Raw genomic sequence first — 21051 nt, forward strand, 5'->3', positions numbered from 1 at the left:
AGAATGAGACCGACTTTACAGTCCTGGACCTTTTCCGACACACCTTGTATGACCGTAAATAGAACACATAACTACAACTGCTGAGCTAGTGTAATGCAATATTCAGTTCTTCGATAACCACGTCTGCTTGTTGATGCCCCGTGGTTTATTTTGTGTCGTTTCTGTATGCCATATGAGGTCACTGCAGTTTCTCTGACTTTTGTGCAACAGTTTACCACAGCTCTTTAGGCTAATATTTGAAATGCATTTAACAGAGTGATGAATGTTAATTACTCACTGAAGGACTCAAAGTATCAATACTGTTAACTCCAGTCCCCGAGCTCACTATTTTCTACCTTTCTTGAGTTTTCTGTCCAGAAATGAAGCCTGAATGCAAACTATGCGTTCAGGGTCTTGTTTGGAAAAACCATCACTGATGCTGAAATGAGTCACACCGCGGAAGCATGTGCTGGTCAGTGCTATTATATGTTTTAATCCCTTTTGCGAGTCACCCACCAATTTACAATTAACAGAAAAATGCTACACAGAACAACAATCGAGCATTTTGTGCTTCTTTTTTTTGTCTTGCTGGCTTCTTATTACATTCCGATATGACACATTGTTCTTCCCATTCCGTTCCAGTTGTCATGCAACAGTGACAATTCTTTTGTTGACCAAAGTCAATGTACAGTTGTATGCTTTGTCGCAGCCTTTATGTCCTGTATCATTGAATTTGCAAGCATTAAAAGGTTCAGACCACTGGGAAAATATGCAGCCACTTGCTAATCAATAAGGTATTATTTCCTTTGAACGGGGTGGAACTTTACTGGGTTACATTTTATAAATTCAGAGCATAAACAGCAAAGGAAATGAATGGCTGAATCCTCATCGACTAAATGGCAAATTACTATGACTTGTATACGTCTGTGTAGGCTCTCAGTCGTACAGGAGTTGTCCATCGAGGAAAAGGCTTTTTGAGACGTCATCTGTACTTCTGTGAAGAAGGTGTCGGACGTTTCGCTCCTCATCCGAAGAGCTTCGTCAGCAAACTAATAAGTGCTGGTAGCTTAGGCCTTAAATACAGTACGAGTGGGCGGAATTGGTGTGCCAACACCCTCCTCTTATTGGTTCGTTACACTAAGCCTGGGCGGAGTAGTGGTATAATCCTATCCTGTTATTAACACCTCCGATAAAAGGGAAGTGTCGCTCCCTGAATTGGGTATGAACGACTCTGATACTGGCTTGTTAGCATCTATTGTTCTGGCTCGGCCCTGGCTTCACCTCATTTGCAAGACTAAGAGCTGTGGGTTTTGGTCTCAGTAACCTGCTGAAAACAGGGTCCAAATTAAACCTCAAACCACCATTCCGATTCAATGATGGGTTCTGTTGTTTGACAAAAATAGCTTCCTTTACTCAGATGACGTCTCAAGAAGCCTTATGACTTGTATAGCGCTTTTCTACCTTCAAGGTACTCAAGGCGCTTTGAAACTGTTGCCACATTTACTAGTATCTTGGCCAAGGATGGTGACAGGAGGCCAGATTCTTGAACCAGCAACCTTCAGGTTGGGAGCCTCGTGATCCTTCCAAAAACTCCACAAGACCTCAGTCAAACTGCCTCACCAGTAACATTAAGAGAAAGCCGTAAAACCTTTGCTGAGCAGTTCTCTGGTACTGGAGTTGGACCAGCTGAGAAACACCATGACCTCAGTAGACTCTTCTTCGGGATTGCTGGACTTACATCGTCCGTCGCAGAGGACAAAGACAGCGCCCCACAGCAACCCCATAAAGAACCACCCCGTGGGATTGACAAATCAGAGGTATGAGACACTGGTCCTGGACTCGTGGAGTGGGTGGTGGCCTCAGGTCCTTGGTGTTTGGCACTCCTCAGACAACGGCCATGGAGCACGTTGTGAAAGGCTTTCTTGAACTCCTGGCTGAAGCACGGGTAGATGACGGGGTTAATGCAGCTGTTGAAGTAGCCCAGCCAGAAAGTTATCTTAAACACCGTCTCAGGAGGCTTGCAGGATGGGAAGATTGATCCTAGAACATAAATTAGCATATGAGTAAATCCCAGTATTTATTTATTTATTCCATCAAGGTTCCCGACCCCTACTGGAGTAACAAACACAACAAGCTATAACTAGCATAGCAGCAAGGTAGGGACGGGTGATATGGCCTAAAATCCATATTGCGATATACATTGCAACCTATTGCAATAACAATATATTTTGCGATATATTTTTTAGCATATATATTTTTTTACTTTATTGAACACACATAAGAGAACAATAGAAAAAATAATAAAAGGTCTACATAATTAAAGTCAAATATAAATAATGAAAAGAAGACAGAGCGGAGGAAAAAAAGGTATAGGAGAGAAATGACCTCGAGGTTATTTTCTTATATTACAGTCATCATCTGGGCTGAATGCTGGCTTATAAATTATGAAAGGAGCATTTCAAAACAGGCTACAGGTTACAAAGGCTCGTTGTTTGGCTGCTGACGTGTGCGGTAATGTTTTGCATTATTTCCTTTTTTCGGATGTGTTGCGCTCGATAGCAATGTAGTTCATCTGTGTAGCAACTGTATTATTTTCTCTAGAGTTTTATTAAAGTACTTTTCCAGGTTCTGTTAATGTGTAAAAAACACTTATTCTTTTGTTTTTCTTACTTTACATTCAGGCTAGTTTAGAGGTTAGCATGACCATCTGTCTTATCTTAGCGCAGGGGTGTCCAAAGTGTTTTTTTTATTGGCCAGTGGCACATGCTAAAAAATATCATCATTTAACAAGAACACACAAAAAAAAAGAAAAAAAAGGCAGTTATTTTTACAAGAATAAAGTCAAAATATTAAGAGAAAAATGTCCTAATTTTACGAGAATAACGTAATATTATAAGGAAAAAAAACTTCATTTTAGTAGCATAATGGTTAAATATTAAAGCAAAAAGACGCTACTTTGTTTTTTAAGTCGTAATATTATGAGAAATAAAAAAAAACCGAATGACTTCAAAAAACTAAAATTTTTTCTTTAATATTTCAACTCTATGCTACTAAAATGACATTATTTTTCCTCACAATATTACACGTTAAAATGTTAACTTTTTTCCTTTTTTATTTTATTCTTTTTACTGCTGTTTTCTTCATGTCTGCTGTTGTTTTTTTCCAACTATTTCCACGTTCTTCATGTAAATTTTCTTCTCATAATTGTCTTTATTCCAATAATATCTAGTCTTCATACTCATTAACATGTCACAACGTAACTTTTTCCGCAACCCAATTTTCCAAAAGTTACGCTATTCATTGTTTTTTTTATTTGTCATAATATTACAAAATAATCACAAAAAAGTCTTTTTTCTTTAATATTTCAACTTTATGCTACTAAAAATGTTTTCCTCATGTTACAATGTTATTTTTGTCAAATTGTTATTCTTGTAAAATTACAACTTTTTCTCATTAGATTACAACTTTTTTTTCTCGTAATATTTTGACTTTATTCTTGTAAAATTCCTGTTGATGTTTCCATTTCTGCTGTTGTTGTTTTAATTTAGTTTTCTTTCTAAATTATATTTACAGAATGTGTTGCGGGCTGATGAAAAAACAGCCCTGGGCCACAAACGGTCTGCACTTTAGTCACCCCTGTTATGAAGATTTGCGAAATATTACGCCTGCGTGATCCTGCTTTTACGGTCATGGCCAAAAATACTGGCATGCCAAAGATGCCAATATTTTTTTGGGTTGGTTTTTGGTTGTATTCCATACAGGCATGGCCAAGAACATTGGCATTTTTGGCATGCTAATATTTTTGGCCATGACCGTAGCTTGTTGGTGTTGCTTGTTTATAGTTAGGGTTCTCTATGATGTCCCACTATTATTGCGGGATGAGCATCTTGCCTGAAAGCAAAATGCAACCCTGGTAAAGTTTGACTGATCCAAACCATAATATGGCCAACAACTGTACTGCTTCATGCACCGCTTCATACAAACTTGGTAAGTATGAGAGTGATTTACAGTAGTAGTGACGATGGTAGTATTTGTGCCCTAAACAGATATGTGGTTCATACTGTATCTGTCATATTCACATCTGTCATATCTATTATCTCTTATACACAATTGTTAAAGTGAAATTTACCATAAGCACAATTATTCGTATGACAAAATTGTCTTTTCACCCAATGATGTGCCCGTCAGTCCCATCATAGGAGAACTGCCAGTGAGCATCTGCAATGACAGGCAGGTGGCTTCAGCACAAACAAAAAAGGCTCCCCGTGGTGTGTTTAGGAACACTAAACTAAAACTTCAGCAGTTTGTCAAACTGTCATACTGGGAATCCCAAGCTATCATTGCCTCGGAGCTGGGAACAAGCGCTGCGCTTTGAGCCGTGAAGGTCTGTCTCGATTGGAATGCATAACTTTTTTTCCCTGTGACGACATGGCTGCCTTGAGAGGCTACCCTGTGACTGAGGATGCCTATGAGCATTACAGCCCATTAAACCTCATGCTTGTTATCTGTAATAGCTTTCATAGGAGAGGAGGCTCATTCAATTTCATCTCGCAGTAGAGGCCCATCCTGCTCCAATATGCTGTTTTATTTGGTTAGTTGGTTGCTTGTGATTGAATTCCTTGATGTGTCTTCTTGGAAACTCCAGAGGTAAAGTGGTGGCACGCTAGGGAGGGTATTGCCTGACGTTGTCCACATGTGACCAATTATTATGCAAAACTTTCAGGCATCAAGAGTTTTTGCAACTATTGTGTCTACACCAGGATTGGTGTTGTGCGATCAGCTTTTAGTACACAATACATTTATGATCGTACTGCAGTATGTGTTGTTGTTATTTTTTGTTCTAATTGTTGTATAGCTCGTGCATTTAAGTGAACCAATCATCAAAATGATTCTATTTAGCACAAGATATTTGGAATGCTTTCTGGCTGTCTTCCTCATTGACTTAAAAAAAAATAAATAAAGTCATCAGATTGATTAACGAGGTAATTCAACATGGATGATAACAATATCCTCAGCTTTGACAGTACCGCAGTAAGAATTCTATAATTAACTCTCGGTATCTTTTAACATAAATTATGACATGGTTATAAAAGTGCTGCGGAAATCAAAGCGACGAGTCAGCGTGCTTATCAGATTCATCTCGATGATAACAGAGAAAATTCAAATGAAACTTCAGTTAAGATCGGAATGACAAAACGCAATAACACAGAGCTAATCCTGGTGTTAACAGTCATGTTCATGCTGATGCGTTATTCTCCTGAAGTCATGCGATGTTTGGGGATTGCTTTTTTTTTTTGCAATGAAGAAGCTGTGGGTGTAGCTAAGAATGCGGCCCTTAACCAGAAAGCCTCATGCTCAATTCCCCCGACCAACTTTTTTGAGCAAAATCTCCCCATCTTTATGCCCATTTACATTTTGGTTGCCAATCCGGATCTACGGGTTTACACACGGGCAACAAACAAGAACAAAATTGGTTACAAGCATTATGTAGCACATAAAGTTGAAATAATTAATTTGCGAAGTATATGCTGCTGCATTTTTCTTAAACTTTGAACCCCGCGTCTTATACAGCGGTGCGGCTAATTTATGGCTACGTTCTAATCTTGTGACGTCTCCTTTACTTCAGAACTACTACTAATCGTTTAACTACTGTGCCGCTCGCGAGTCAGTGACGAAACGGTAGCTCTTTCCTTGGCAGGAGCCAATCACGAGCTATAAGTGAACTTACGCTGCGATGATGTCGGCCTCACTCTGTAGTCTTCTGGCTCCCTCTGGTGGACAGAGGCAGCACTGCAGAGCCCTGGCAGGAATAACCAATCAAATGCTTTGCTGGGACTAAATGCATTATGGGAAAAAGTTGTTTTTTACTTTAAACTCGCACTGGTACTTGAATATTTATTAGGTATACATTTTGAGTGTTAAGTTGGCGTGTGACAATTTTAGCATTCTTTGATGACACCGTGAGTCAGGCTGTTATATTGGGTAATGACGTCCTGCGATTTCCAATGGGTTGACAAGGTCGTCGTGAGTTTTTTATAGGTCATGATTGCCTCCTGTCAAATAAAGAGCTACCTGGTCGTCACGGACTCGTGCATGCCACAGTATGCCATTTTATGATGTGGACATGTGCGGCTTATAGTCTGGTGCGGCTTATATGTGGACAAATCAGTTTTTCTCTCTTAATTTCGCGGGTGAGGCTTAAACACTGGCACGTCTTATACACTGGAATTTACAGTAAGTAGTAAATTGGTCATACTCATGCTTGTTGATAACCATCTAACCATAAAGTCATAGGGGGTGGAGCCAAACCTAGCCAATTTCAGGCGTGGGCAGGGTGACACTGTAGACGACAGTACATACTCGAAGATAGCAAATGTTACGCATCGTTACTCACTACCTGCTGAATGACCTGCTTGTGTTTTGTGTTGATGTTGGGAGTTCCGATGTCCGTGAATGCACCTCGCGTGGGATTGGTGGAGAATGAAGCGTTGTGTGGGTGTGGAGAGGACGCAGAGACTGTGGACAATTTGGAGATGTTGTAACTCAGCACTGCTGTTGACGCGTTAAAGTCAGAATAAAGTTACAAAAGAGTGTCGGACTCTGTGTGACTGTCGGGGCGCTACACCAATAATGCACCGCATTTCACTGAAATAGTAATGAATTAGCTAACCTGTTACTGGACAACAATAACGGCAGTAATGACGTTATTTTTACCGTTACTCCCAGCACCGGTAAGTGCTGAGATATGGCGAACGGGTAGGATTAAATAAGCACTTCTTCTTCCGGCACCTTTTCAGACATGAGAATTGTAATCATCAAGTGTAATCATGGACTCGGACTCGTGTTTTGGGACTTGTGAACAATCATTATGTTTTCTTTTTCCTTTCTTTACTTATTTGGGTATTAACATGGGTAAACTCTGAAACATCTGACGAGCTTAATGTAATCCCCTCCTTTTTGACATGGTATCCATGGTAACCATATTACCATGGGGTGCGCGGCTCACGGCCCCACGCATTACTAGCTCAAATGACACTATGGAGACCGACACATCGCAGCTGCTGCTGTACCCTTTGTGTGTTTGGTTATAAAAACTGCAAACAAGACGGCACCAACAAAAAAAGCGCTGACTGCAAAGTCTGCAGAACGGTGCCGTAAACACGGATGCACTCTATAAGAAGGGACAGAGCAGGCTTTTCTTCCTGAGGAGACTGGGGTCTTTTAATGTGTGTGCAGAGATGCTGTTCATCTCTGCAAGGGTCAGCAGAGGTCTGAACAGGCTGATCAAGAGAGCGGGTTCAGTATTGGCGAGAGTTTTAAACACACTGGACACCGTAGCAGAAGGAAGAATGAAAAACAAGCTGCAGTCCATACGGGACAACATTAACCACCCTCTCCATCATACCATGACAGAGCAGAGTAGTGGGAGGCTCATGTGTGCGTTCTAAAGATATAAAAACAGCTAAAAAGACTTAACTAAGAATACACGTAATGGGAAACACTTATTCCGCCTGTAAAGCCTTCTGAAAAAAAAACAAAAAAAAGCGCCAACAACGCTCCATTTATATATTTAATGTGAGCGAAACGGTTCAATACATCCATGTGAACCGTTACACCCCTAGTTAGTACCAGGTGTAGGCGTTTGTTTCCATGTTGCTATGTGAAATCAATGCGCCCAGGAAGGAAGTTCCGGTAATGCTTAAAAGGACCAAAAATACGTCAAAATACTGTAAGTATTACATGTTATCGTAAATATACACATTACTTCGTGATTACAGAATGTATATAAAACCACAAAACCTTGTTGGAGGTTTTAGGAGGTGTTTTAGTAGCAGTCTTTGAGCTATGTCTTTTTATCTGTTTTTATATCTTTAGAACACACAGAAAAGAGAAAGACGCGTGTTCATGTCTCACATTAGGATTGTGGATGATGGGCAAAATTCCAAAAAATGTGCAGTTTTCCTTTAAGGACGGTGGATCAACCACATCAAATTTGATCAGGCACCTGAAAACTCACCTGGATAAGTCCGTCACATTAGAATAAGCAAACATGTTTAGCTCAGCATCAGCTGTGTTTAACATGGCTTGCTACCAAAAAATACTATGCATGGTATTTGTATTACAAATACATATATATATATATATATATATATATATATACTCCACACTGTTGTGTCCTTCCACTGATGTGTAAACATCAGTCTACGACGGTAATACATTTCCAAGGTGTTGACATGGGGACCTCAAAAATACACACAGAAAAGCCTTGATGATTCTAAATATTCACACAAACATTAGATGACCTTCTTACAGGTTAAGGCAGTACAGTGATGTGGTTCTTAAAGCATGCGTGTTAGGTTAATTGGAGACTCTAAGGTGTTAATGTGAGTGTGAATGGTTGTTTGTTTATACAGTACATGTCCAATTGACTGGTGAGTCAGTCCAGGGCGTACCCTGCCTCTCAACCAAAGTCAGCTGGGATGGGCTCCATGTCATCCACAACTCTAATAGAGAAGCGGTATAGAAAATGGATAGATGGATGGATGGGATACTTTCATGGATTTTGCTTACCAAAACCCTAAAGAATATACATTACAGAGAGGCACAACCTGGAGCTACGGTATGTGCTAGTATTTACCTACCAATTGGTAAGACCAGGAAAAAAGGTAGCCAACACAGAATGAAGCACCCGACAACAACGCCAAGGGTCTTGGCTGCTTTCTCCTCTTTTGGTAATTTCAGCATCTTGGACAGAGTGTTGGTGATATGTTTCGACCTCCCAGTGCCGTTGTCCTCTTCGTGCTTGCCTGTCTGGGCAGTGTTCCCTCTGTGCACCCTTAGAATCACCCCCTCGGTCTCAACTCCCGCTCCATCACTTCCTCTCTTGAGGGTTTCTGTCTCTCTCTTTGCCACACTATACACGCGACAGTACATGGACAAGATGATGGCCAGCGGGATGTAGAAAGAGCCTAATGCTGAGAACAAGGCATAGCCAGGCTCCTCCGTGATCCGGCACACTGTCTCATCTTCAGGGTCAGGCTCCTTCCAGCCAAACAGAGGGCCCACAGATATGGCTGCGGAGACTCCCCAGAGAGCAGCCACTGCAGCCAGGCCTCGTCTGCCAGTAGCGATGGAGGGGTAGCGCAAAGGATAGCTAACGGCCAGGTAGCGGTCGATGGAGATCACACACAGACTGAGGATTGAGGCGGTGCAGCAGAGGACGTCCAGGGCTGCCCAGACACTGCAGAAAGCCCGCCCAAACACCCATTTGCCAAGGGCTTCTGAGGTGGCGGAGAAAGGCAGCACTGCAGAGCTGAGCAGTAGGTCGGCCGCAGCCAGGTTGGCGATGAAGTAATGGGTCACAGAGCGCCAGTGGTGATGGCACAGCACTGAAAGGATGACCAAGATGTTGCCAAGAACACCGAATACCATGAAGACCACCAGCACCATTCCCAGAAGTACCACTTTGACAACGTCCACATCCGGACTGATGGTGGCGCTGCAATTTGGACAGGTCTCTTCTGCAAACAAAACATTCATGCTCTCCCCAAATGTTGACTGTATTGTCACATTTCTTCATACTTCAAACATATGCAACCACCTGCTCGTCTTAGCGCAGGGATCAAACATTCATCTTGTCTCAGTAATTAATTTGTGGATGCAGCAGCTTTCATCACACTGCACAAGCAGGTTTTTTTTGGCAGAGTGTCATATTTACAACAAACTCATCCATGGCTTGTCATCATCCTTCCAGTGGGGCACAATAGAAATGACAAATATTCATACTTTACTAGGCAATCACTGGTGGGTTTTGTGTCTTGTGTTCATCCATGGTGACAGACGTTAGAGTCAAGAGACCTGTTCAAACAACAGAACAGAAGAAATTAATTCCGAGTAGCAACACTTTCATGAACCAATACTTTCAAAGTTTTAATTAAATTCACACTAAAATGCTTGAAATCAAATGAACATTACTGAGCACTACAGGCTAGCCTGAACCTGATGAGATGTATCCAGTTATACAATAACAACATTACTTACTGAATTGCATTTATGACATGTTTACCACAGAGGCTAACAACACACATGCATGGTTTTATTGCACAATGAAGGGTTATATGGAACCATATTTGCTGCAGACAGAAGCATATTGACTGTCGCCAATGAGTTGCTGCAATTCTCTTTGCATGTTTTGCGGTTGAAAACATATTCCATGTATTGTACTTCCCCCGTGCTTTCATGTGTAACCCAGCCAGCCCCAAGTTCCGCACAAGCTCGAGCCAGGGCTCGCAGAACGAGAGTCGAGAGCGCTAGACATTGAGCTAAAAGCCCAGGCCGTCGACTCAACGTCCAGCACGACTCTTAAGGTCTCAGGGAGTGAGGTTTACCAATGTACATGTGCACAGCCTGGCACCCGTTACACATGGAGAACATCGGGGAACTAGTGCAGCCTTTTGCTCTGACTTTTGTCGGGAAATGAGGTGGTGGAAAATGTACAAAAGTGACAACGGTTGGCTAAAATTTACAGGGAAGTCGCAAGGCGGTACATAATTTGTAGGGATTTATTGAATTTGTATTTGTATTTGTATGAACAGGTGCGATCACACTTTGTCTTTTCGTCTAATGGCGTGAAGTCTTGTGAATGGGGAGGGTATTCAACGAAACCCCTCCGTCCAATCCACCTGTTTGGCAAGATCGCATCATGGTAGAAATTGTCTGAAACACCAGCCACACCATATTAAGTTGATAAATTACCAGCATTCAGTGCATTCAGCCTCCTGCTTGCTGTATTCCGATTGTGTTTTTAATATTGCGACTTTAAGCACATAGTGGTATCATTTGCATAGTTCTCTGCTTCTCTCATCAGATAGCGTTGTAAGTATGAAATAGTGTTCATATCATGGCCCATTGAATAACTGCTGGGTGCACCAGCTGCAGAACGACTGCGGGCTGCATTAGTAATAAATTCAATTATTTTACATTCGTAAGACAATATGAACAGATTTTTATGAAGAGATGAAAAATAAATTAGAAAAACAGTGAGTGTGTGCTTAGCCATGTTGGCATTTCGAATAACAGCAACGGAGGTCTTAAATGACCTTTTCATGACTTGCTTGCCGCACAAACCCCTCACTGTGCACTTTCTGTCATTGTATTGTGTGATTGGTCAATAAAATAGCATAGGGACCATAAATGCTGGTGGTGTAAGGAATGATCCAAAAGCTATAGACATATACTTGTATATTGGCCTAGGCAGTGCAATTTCATCGCTGCAAGAGAGTAGCAACAATGATAATTTAATTCTTTGCATAAATGTTTGTGAAATGAAGAACATTTCTAAATGGATTTCAACTCAAAGACCAAAATGTGTGGTGAGTGAGCTATAACTCGCAAATAGGCACAAATATATTCACTATGCAGGAGAATCCAAGCCAATTCAATGATGGAATGGAATGGAATGATGGCAGGTGGTGTCAAGGTGTTACGGTGGAACCCGCTTATGTCGACAACCCGTCCATGTCGACCAACTGTTCTTCTTTTGAATAAAAAGTACCTGCTTAAGTCAACGTTAACATAAATGGTCGACCGCTTTTATGAAAGGGGTCATTTGTTAGAAAAATTGGTCAGTTTATGATGATGTGTTGTAGTACAGTGGAACCTTGGTTAGCGTCCGTTCCGACTCTAACCGAAGCAGTCTCTAACAGAGTCAATTTTTTCCCATAAGGAAAATAAATATGCACATTTAACGTCACTTTTACTTTTGAAGACGTGCTCTTGAAACGACAAAGCAACATCACTACCGTCTAGTTACACCGTAACTTTCTGTTCAGTCCAAAGTCAGGTTCAAAATTAAAGCACGGCAGTATTAACTAGGATTCAATCGAAACTAACAAAATGCACCCATTTAATTTTTTGGGGATTGTTAGCCACTGGAAGAAAAATTTGCACATTGTTGTCAAGACATTCATTGGCAGTCTGAAATATCATGTGTCAACAGAGGAATCGAAATTAAATAGGGGTGTCACGAGACACTCAGTTCATAAGACGAGACCATACACGAGATACAAGAACGAGACGAGATAAGATTTTAACATTACTTAAAAAAAAAAAAGCACAAAAAGAAAATATAAAAAATATGGCAATATATTGAGGCCGGAAAAATGATCAAGTTCATTTTCATTTATTGTGTGATTAATTATTTTATTTGTTATCATCCCAGACCAAAATCTCCATGAAATCTTTTCATGTTTTAATCTTGCAAGATCTTGGGACGCCCCCAAAATTAAATGGAACAAAACGATGTCAACAAAATAAATCCATTATTGCCCGTTCTCTTTATGTCTCTGGCCAAAGTCACAAGTAAATGCGCAAGTAATGGCTGGTTGTGTTTTCATTTTCAGGATCATTTGGAGATCAATATGGTAGGCTGGGGTTGTATTATCTTGCAATATAGTCTTCAATGCATTATTTATTTGGCATTTTGGCTCAGTGATTGCATTTCCACATAATTTCAAAAAGGCCGTTGCAATTTCATGTTAATGTAATCAGCCTACTGACCAAGTGATTACTTGCCAATAGAAATCCTTATGAGATCAACACGGAGGGAAATTTACACCAGTAATGCAATGATGATCGAAGGCGGGAACAAATAGTTGGACCCCGCCACCAACCATGCAGGCAATATAGAGACGGATGAGATCATTTTTTTTAAGAGCAGCCACACAGCTGCACTACGTGATTGCTTCTTTGACCGTCTTATGTCTGCGAGCTGAGCACTAACTCCAGTAGAAGATGACAGGTTGAGAATTGAACCTCGAGGAGGCCACTATATTACATGAGCAGAAGCTTTGGCCACCGATAGGCCCACTCTGCGCCACTCTCCGTGTACGTGTTGAGAGATGTGGGATGTCACCGAGGGTGATAAACGGCGGCGAGGCAAAACGAATGAGAGAGCTGGAGAGATAAAGCCTTGGGATGGGAGAGTCATGCTTGTCACATGTTTGTGCAGGATCAAAGGCTTTCGCTCACTGAACATCCCACCACGCGGCGGAACAAATTCACCCACATAAACACTCGATGCTGGGATTTCCGTCTTCATAGCCAGAGGGCGAAGACAGGCAGTGAACAGATATTTTGTATTGTTTCAGCAGAAGATCTAAAATCAAGAAGATTTGGAATAATGAGATTTCACAGTGTGTAGAAGTGCCAGCAAACAGATATTTACAGCCTATAAAAAAGTTGATTTCCCCTCTCCACCTTTATTTGAAATATCTGAAAACTACAAACCGCGTCAGCCTGAAGTAATACAGTGAGCAAAATGGTTTTACAGCTTTAAATCTTACATGTAAAGGCGGCACAATCAGTCTGCATAGCAATTAGTGACGCAAATCCGGGTCACTTAAGACCCGAGATAGTTTGTCACAAAAAATGCAAACCCTTCAGCATCGTTTCAAATCTCAATTATCATGTGTAATAATATAAGTCACTGTAATATTTACACTAGTCCAGTGTTCATGACTGTAAAATTAGGTAATCTAAAGCCCAGTTTTTGCATTTTTTGGGTGACAATTTTCACCAAATTTGCCTCCGTTTTTATACAGTATTGCACGTACCAAACTAGTCGCTTTGCCCTGTACTGTATCGTTTCGCGAAATCGAGGGCACAAACCAAGAACCCCTTGTGTTGCTGACTCACTCTCTGGGTATTTTTTTATTGAGCGCAACTGCGAAATAACCCGCCATGGGGCCAAAGGAATTTGCAAGTGCCAGCCATTTAATAAAGAAGGTGAGAAACAATGCTGACTTCAGTCTCGACAGGATGTACAGGAAAATCTGCATCCACAATATAAGTTCCACCCGTTCATCATTTAGATTTATTTCACATTGATTTTTGCATGTAAATCTATAGTTATTCTTTATAAAATGTATTTTTTGTTAAATATTTTTGAGTGTCTGGAACAGATTGGACTTATATTATTTCCTATGGGAAAAATTGCCTTGTTTTCTGTATGTTTCGATTTTTTCGGAAGGAATTAATAACGAAAACCGAGTTTCTGTGTATGTATAAACAAAATGGAGCATTATTATCTTTGTAAAGGTGGATGTTTTGATACACTTCTTGTATTTGATACCATACGATTGTACCTCATGATGATGAATTATCCGGAGAGTATGTCTTAAGAACACCCGGAAAATTGTCCCAGCCAATAATGTGCAACTCTCCCCTGAGGAGCAATTATTGACTAGCAGTGGGGAAAAAAAATATTTCGAAAGTCCCAATCAGTACTTTGAACTGTGACCTTAGCTCCCCCCTTACAATTAAACCAAGCCTGGAAGAGAAGTTGGAAGAGAAGAGCATTAGAAAAGAATGTACCTTTATAAAAATACAACATATCCTGCCGCGCATTAATTTTTTACACCACTTAGATCAGTGGTTCTCTATTATTCACTGTCATGCGTCCCCGAGGGGAGAGACATTTTTTCACACCCGCCCTGAATTGAAATGCTATTGAGAACCTCCATCCATCCATCCATCTTCTATGCCGCTTAGCCTCACTAGGGTCACGGGGGTATGCTGGAGCCTATCCCAGCTGACTTCAGGTGAGCCAGGGTACAACCTGGATTGGTCGACAGCCATTGCTATTGAGAACCTGATTGTATTCATTTATTTATCTGTACACATCACTGTATGAGTTGTCAGGCTGATGTCAGTTCTTGTGGTCGTAGTTAGGGGTGTAGAGCTGCACTGCGTCAAATATAGTGGCTAGTTTATTTAGCCATACGAGACGATATATTAGAACTCTAGAAGAGAAATTACCGGTAGACTAATTTCAGAATGATGCAGTGCACTGCAAGTCATCACCAGGAACTCAACTGAACATGAACGTGAACGAACTGCGGTTGTCAACACAGCCGAAATCGAAAAACTGAACCTAACCATTGCTTGCACATTTACTTGTGACTTTGGGCAGAGACGTAAGGAGGATGGTATTTTTGAACACACGGCAGTTTCTTCTGTTTTCATATGATATTGTAGCAATGGGAGTATTAATTCGGTGATTCAGGGGTTGGGCTATATAGGGAGCAATGGTGTGCCGTGCCCACAGCGCAACAACGCTTGCGAGCTCAGTTTGTCCACTGTCTGGAATTGTTTGTAAGTTCTGTCATGTGCAATGATTGTAAAGTGCGATTTCTGCGAGGGGGGAGTAAGGCGTCCACCTTCAATAGTTCTAATCTAATATCACGCCTCAGGAAGGATCACTTAGAATCACCCAGCATTTATGCAGCAAAATAAGAAGTAACTGGCAGAGACATGCCGAATGAGCCCAGTTTATAATTTTACTCATTGCATTTGTCCTGAAATTCAAACTTTGTACTTAACATTGTTCTTATACGGATGTTGGTGCCACATAGAAATGTGCAGCTAGACTTCTGGTCATTTTTTGTTGAAACAAAATTTTTCTATTACTTTGCAACCTTGCAGCATTTGTCTTATTTTGTGCACGGAGTGTTTATTTGTGAAATGCATCCAGTGACATCCCAGTGAAGACAACCATAATGTGTTCCTTATTATCAAACTAATGTGTAGTCTGAGGGAAGAGCTGCTGCTTACATCGTATCGTTTGATATTGGTAATGCTGTGCTGAACAGTATCGGTCTATCAGGTATTGATAAGACAGCCAGTATTGAGCATTGCTACAATAAAGCTTTCGTACACGTGTAAATCTTTCTTATGATGGCTAACAAGCTAAAGAAAAAGCGTGTATTTTGAAGCTTATTTTGCACTGAACAGGAAGTCACTGTATGCGCATTTTAATGCTGTGAAACTAGTGGTAATGAGGAAGTTGACAATATTACAACACATGTCGACATAAACAGAACAATTCTCACAAAAACGATGGCTTTTGGTCTCAAATTTTGAAAAGCGGTCGACCATGTATGTCGACGTCGACTTAAGCGGGCACTTTTTAGTAGTAATAATAACAACACGGTGACCGGGACTTGAGACAAGTTGGGGACATAAGCAGGCCACACTTTAGCTGGTTCCACTTTATACTTTACAATATATTTATGTGACAATTTGTTATCACCAGTAAAAGAACCTTTGAGTCATATTCCAAAACGTGATACGTGAGCTCATGGTGACCTTTCACCTCCATCTAGTACAAAGTGAGAATTACGTGATGAAATTCCTTTGAGGCAGGAGAATAGGACGCATGGACCGTCGCATCGTAAACTTAATTTCTCTGGCCATTGCGGTGGCCGTAAAGACTCTGGTACATGTCTTTCCATTTCATGTTTCAATCATGCTGGCGTTTAATAGAGAAGTGACTAAATGATGAATGGCTGAACGTATGAATGAACATGTGCAGTAGATGTAGGGACATACAGTACCATGTACAGCTAGATCAAATGCAAAAGAAAATGATGTGCCTTGTGTTTAAACAGGGGTGGTTTACTCCGTTTATTACAATACCATAGATCAGGGAGTTTTGCCTCTGAATGTACCTTGTGTGAATAAAACTGAACAGTTGCCAAGGTGCTCATTTACACCATGTATCATAGTGGCTTTCATTTTGAAGTTTTAATATCCCTGACTTGAGTGTTGCCAAAGATGAAAAGTTCTCAATTGGATCAGCACCAAATTATACACTTTCATACATACACACGTCTTACATATGCCTGGATTTTATTAGGATCCATGCATTATATTAGTATGCTGCATATATTTAAGGATGCGGGGGCCACTTTGACACATTGTGTGCATTAAAGATGCCGAAACTAATCCAGTGTAATTCAATATATGCTAAGACAGGAGTGCTCACATTTTTTCAGCCTGCGAGCTACTTTTAAAATGTTCTAAACAGTTCTTTTTTACAGACCAGAGTTGGCTAGTACCTGAAAGTTTCGACTGCTCACTAAACTGTCAGGTATGAAAAAATAGCAAAAAAATCTAACGAAAAAAATAGAATGTATGACTGATAGACCAAATAAACCTGGATGGATTACTTTTAAAATGACCAAGTCTACGTCCGACGTCCGAAATATATTTATCAATATGTAATTGTGTAATGCGTTTACTATATTTATAAATATGAGTATTTATGTATGTTTTACATGTATATCAGGGTTGCACACGCTTTTTCAGCATGCAAGCTGACATAATCTCTTACTATAAAACATATAAAACATATATATATATATATATATATGTATATATAATCTAACTGGACCTAAATTTTGAAACTACATATTACATACTAATGATTAGTATTTCACATTCACGGTTTCAAAGTTTATAGTTAATTAAAGTAGTTCATATCACTCAACAATTCACAATTCAATTCAATATGGCAATAAAGATCATTACACATAATTCCTCAATAGTTATGTACGTAACCAGAGTAGTATGTCAGTCAAATAGCTACGTACTGTAGCGTTAATTAGACATACAGTTCATGTATTACGTCAAATTAGCATTTGCTATCAAACATTACAGATACAGTATACAACAACTGAAAATGAGGATGCAAAAGCTGAAGTCAAGGCAACATATCAAAAAGGTTTCAGCAATGGGCACATTTTCCAACTAATCATGAAGTAGTAGTTTAACAGGCAGAAGTGTAGAAAACACACATTTCTATAGTGGAGTTCAGGACATGAAGCTAATTCATCAAAAATTCACTTTTTTCTATATAACTAGCTGCTCCAAATGAACAGATAACTTTTGTTATAGATGTAGACATCTTACTGCTGAGTTAGTTTATGCGTAATCGGAATAACAATGATGAACGTTGCATCTCTGTGTGTAGCTTGAGACGTCTGTTCACCACTTCATCTTTGCCAAGCGGAGGGGAGAAACAGTGAATCAGGAGGAGAGCTTAGTGTCAGCTGACTGATGTTGTATGACATCTACAAAGTCGCGTTTATGCGATCGACCCACACTACTTTCGCGATCGACAGGTAGCTTGCGCTCTGTGCTGAGCAATCTGAACAAAACATCAACAAATTAGCTATGTGTGAAAGCTGACAAAGCAAAATATAATATCCAGTAAAAACTAGTACAAATATATGAATTAATAAAATATGTTTCATACGGTTGAATACAGTGTATTATTAGTAAAAAACATATACATATTGAAGCACATTTTACATATTTTTTGTTTAAATTATGCATTTCCAAGCATATAAATGCCTAATTGAACTAAAATAGAAATATAAGGCATTCAGAAGATGCATTCAAAGATGTTGTGATGATATGTAGTATTCTACACCGGTCACTAGGTGTCCGTAATGTTGCTGTAAAGTTTGGTAAGACACACAAGCACCAGACTTGATCGGCGGAACAATGGGCTTTTACTGAAGGTTTGAATTATCAAACAAAAGGCTCAATAATCCCCACTACAGGCTGCTATTCCAAGCATAACCCACACCAAGGAAAGCTCAACTTTGAACCCCCGACATCACTTCCTGTCCCCCCTCCACTGAGTTCCCTTTGCAATGGAGCACATTCACAGCAACACACACGCGCTATTATTATGTCTAAATGGCTTATTTTCTGTTACTATTTGCATATTATATATTATATATTAGGTAATACTACTATAAAGGTGACTATAAGGGTGATATTTAATGTTTAGAGGGCTCTAATAATGTTAAAAACTTTATTTAGAAGGTTGTAAACAGGTTTCTATATACTTAACTATAAAAATATTCCATTCATAAATAAGGAATTCTACTTCACGGAAATTCATTTATCATGGTCAGGTCTGGAAGTAATTAACTGCAATAAACAAGGGATTACTGGATATATCTTTTAATAATAATACATTTTAGTGTTAGAATATGCCAAGGGTCAATAAACAAATGGGTAGGAAATGTGCCCCAGGCCACACTTTGGACAGCCGCTGGACTAATTGATCAGTTTATCAGTTGCCAGCTGATGCTCCACACTCATCTTCATATATTACATTAATTATACATTAATTGTTGGTCTTCAGCCTCATTATTCAAAGTTAGACTCTTTCATATAGCTTTAGGCTGATCATCAATTCTTTGGGCCGTTTTTCTCATTAGCGGCTCAAAAGAACTCATGCCACTTTTCAAAATGAAATATTATTACAGAGTTGCACTGCACTGCAAGTTTTCCAGGTCTGTTGAAATTCAGCATTCATTCCATGCACCCTATCACACACACACAAACACACACACACACACACACACAAACAGAAAGTAAACTGTGATGAATTGCTTTACATTTCACGTCCATTTCTAAAATGCTCTTCTCTCCAGGGGGAGAAGCCCTTGCCTGAAGTCACAATTCAATTCCTCTGTGATTATAATCATGAGGTTTTATCAACCTTGAACATTTACTGCATTCTGCCCTTTTCTGCAGCGCAATGCGTACTGTCTTAAACTGTCATTGGTCTCGAAAGATGTCCCAAACAGGGCACTTAAAATGTTAAATTACACGACAAGACTTGCTAAAATAATCATCACAAAGTGTTGAATTTGGACAGCTCATTTGGGATAGATACATATAATGTAGATTTGACATTATGATGACACAGTTTGAGTGGATATCTTCTGTTTAAAATTTATAATGAAGATGACATGCCTAATGATGCATTATGAAGCCAAAATTGGAATTGTCTTTAATGCTTGAAAATTGTACAAAACACTGAAGATTAGTAGTGCATGAATAAGTGTAAAGCCAGGACAGACAGCAGTTGCATTCATGCTGTGCTAACTGGGGGTCCATCACACATCCTTCACTTGAGACCAATCCAAATATTGATATTGTGGAGTGACTAAGCCAGGGAAGTCAGCTATGGGATGGATGCAGGGGGAAGAAAAAGAAGTCTTACCTTCCTCAGACTGCACACGCCTCCCTGCAGCAACTTTAAAGCATGAAAATCATTCTACATCCTCCTGTCCGTCACAGACAGGACGGAGGAGAAGTCAAGTGTTTCCATCCTGCAATTCTGCTGGTTCCTCTGATCAGAGAACCCCTGTGGACCAGCCCACCTGACCTACTAAGCACCACCCCTTGCCTGCATGCCTCCTTCTTGTAGTTACTTTTTTTTTTTTTTACCGTATATGATATACCTATTTACTAACTCACCCATCTCCTGTGTATTTGATGATGAAATGACAATCAGTCAGTGCACAAGGGTTGCATGCCAGGTGGTCTTGAACCACATATTTTCAACAAAGATATGTGCAATATAAATAACATTTCAGTTTTGTTGAAAGTCACAACCATCACGTCTATCAGGCGTAGCATCAAAAAACTACTGGCTGTAGTACAGGCTAGTTGTCATCATATATGACCAAATATAACAAATGACATATGTTTAGTGTTTACAAATGCAAATGAACTTTCTTCTGTCATAAGCAAGACTGAGCCGTCTGTGAGTGCTTGTACATGGGGAGGGGCGCATAAGAGGACCCACTGCTCGGTGAGAAGCGCAATACGTGCTTTGAGTCTCCACAAGTGTCCAGGAAGATCAGAAAAAGTCGCTAGATTTGGGTCACCAAGAGGTGCATTACAAAGCACCATTATGATGCCATCTATTGTACAGAGTTGGAATGACAAGCTATGTTCACAAACAGTCCCATTATAATATGTCATGTTACAGTACTGTGTGTCTTTATGCGTTTATGAGGTAGTGCCAAGACTATTTGTGGCGGTGAATAACATGACAAGGTGCTCATGACACTTGCCAAGACCATTGAGCAGGAAAGATGAAAGAAACGGGAGCCACTTTGGAAAACAGAAAGTTTGTAAGTGAGGGAGAAAAGCCACAAACCACAGCAGCAACAAGAACCAGTCTGCTCCAAAAGGCCCAGTCGTGGGAAATGAACGTCTGCAGTTCAGCCAATCAGGCAGCCCTGAAGCCGCATGTGGTACTGTGGTCTGACAGGGCAAAATTATCATCCTGGTGAAACTTACAGTTTAATGGGAAGAGGGGTGTGAACAGGTCTTTCAAAGGACAAAAGCCAAATGCTAGCACCTTTCGCACAACTGCAGGAGGAAACGATGGTAGGCGTGGCTGTTCCCGGTCAAGGT

The 21051-nt window shown here is 40.2% G+C and overlaps 1 protein-coding gene across 1 annotated transcript; it reads right to left on the minus strand.

Annotated features, from left to right (window-relative positions):
- Positions 1-455: 455 nt before the first annotated feature.
- On the minus strand, positions 456-19968 carry LOC129170035 (alpha-1A adrenergic receptor-like). The gene is made up of 3 exons (XM_054757171.1): positions 19847-19968; positions 8622-9837; positions 456-2019 (listed from the first exon to the last, which is right to left on the minus strand). Exons 2-3 carry the CDS (start codon positions 9517-9519, stop codon positions 1586-1588), a joined length of 1332 nt encoding a protein of 443 aa, XP_054613146.1. The 5' UTR covers positions 9520-9837; positions 19847-19968; the 3' UTR covers positions 456-1585.
- Positions 19969-21051: the final 1083 nt, after the last annotated feature.

Source organism: Dunckerocampus dactyliophorus, chromosome 17 (genome assembly GCF_027744805.1).
Source record: "Dunckerocampus dactyliophorus isolate RoL2022-P2 chromosome 17, RoL_Ddac_1.1, whole genome shotgun sequence".
In the NCBI taxonomy this organism is placed as follows: Eukaryota; Metazoa; Chordata; class Actinopteri; order Syngnathiformes; family Syngnathidae; genus Dunckerocampus; species Dunckerocampus dactyliophorus.

Excerpts from the sequence above, each read along its gene's own strand:
- LOC129170035 (XM_054757171.1), bottom strand. The coding sequence starts at position 9,519 with ATGAATGTTTTGTTTGCAGAAGAGACCTGTCCAAATTGCAGCGCCACC. Across the intron at positions 2,020-8,621 it reads TTTCCTGGTCTTACCAATTG|GATCAATCTTCCCATCCTGC; the intron begins GTAGGTAAATAC and ends TTTATGTTCTAG.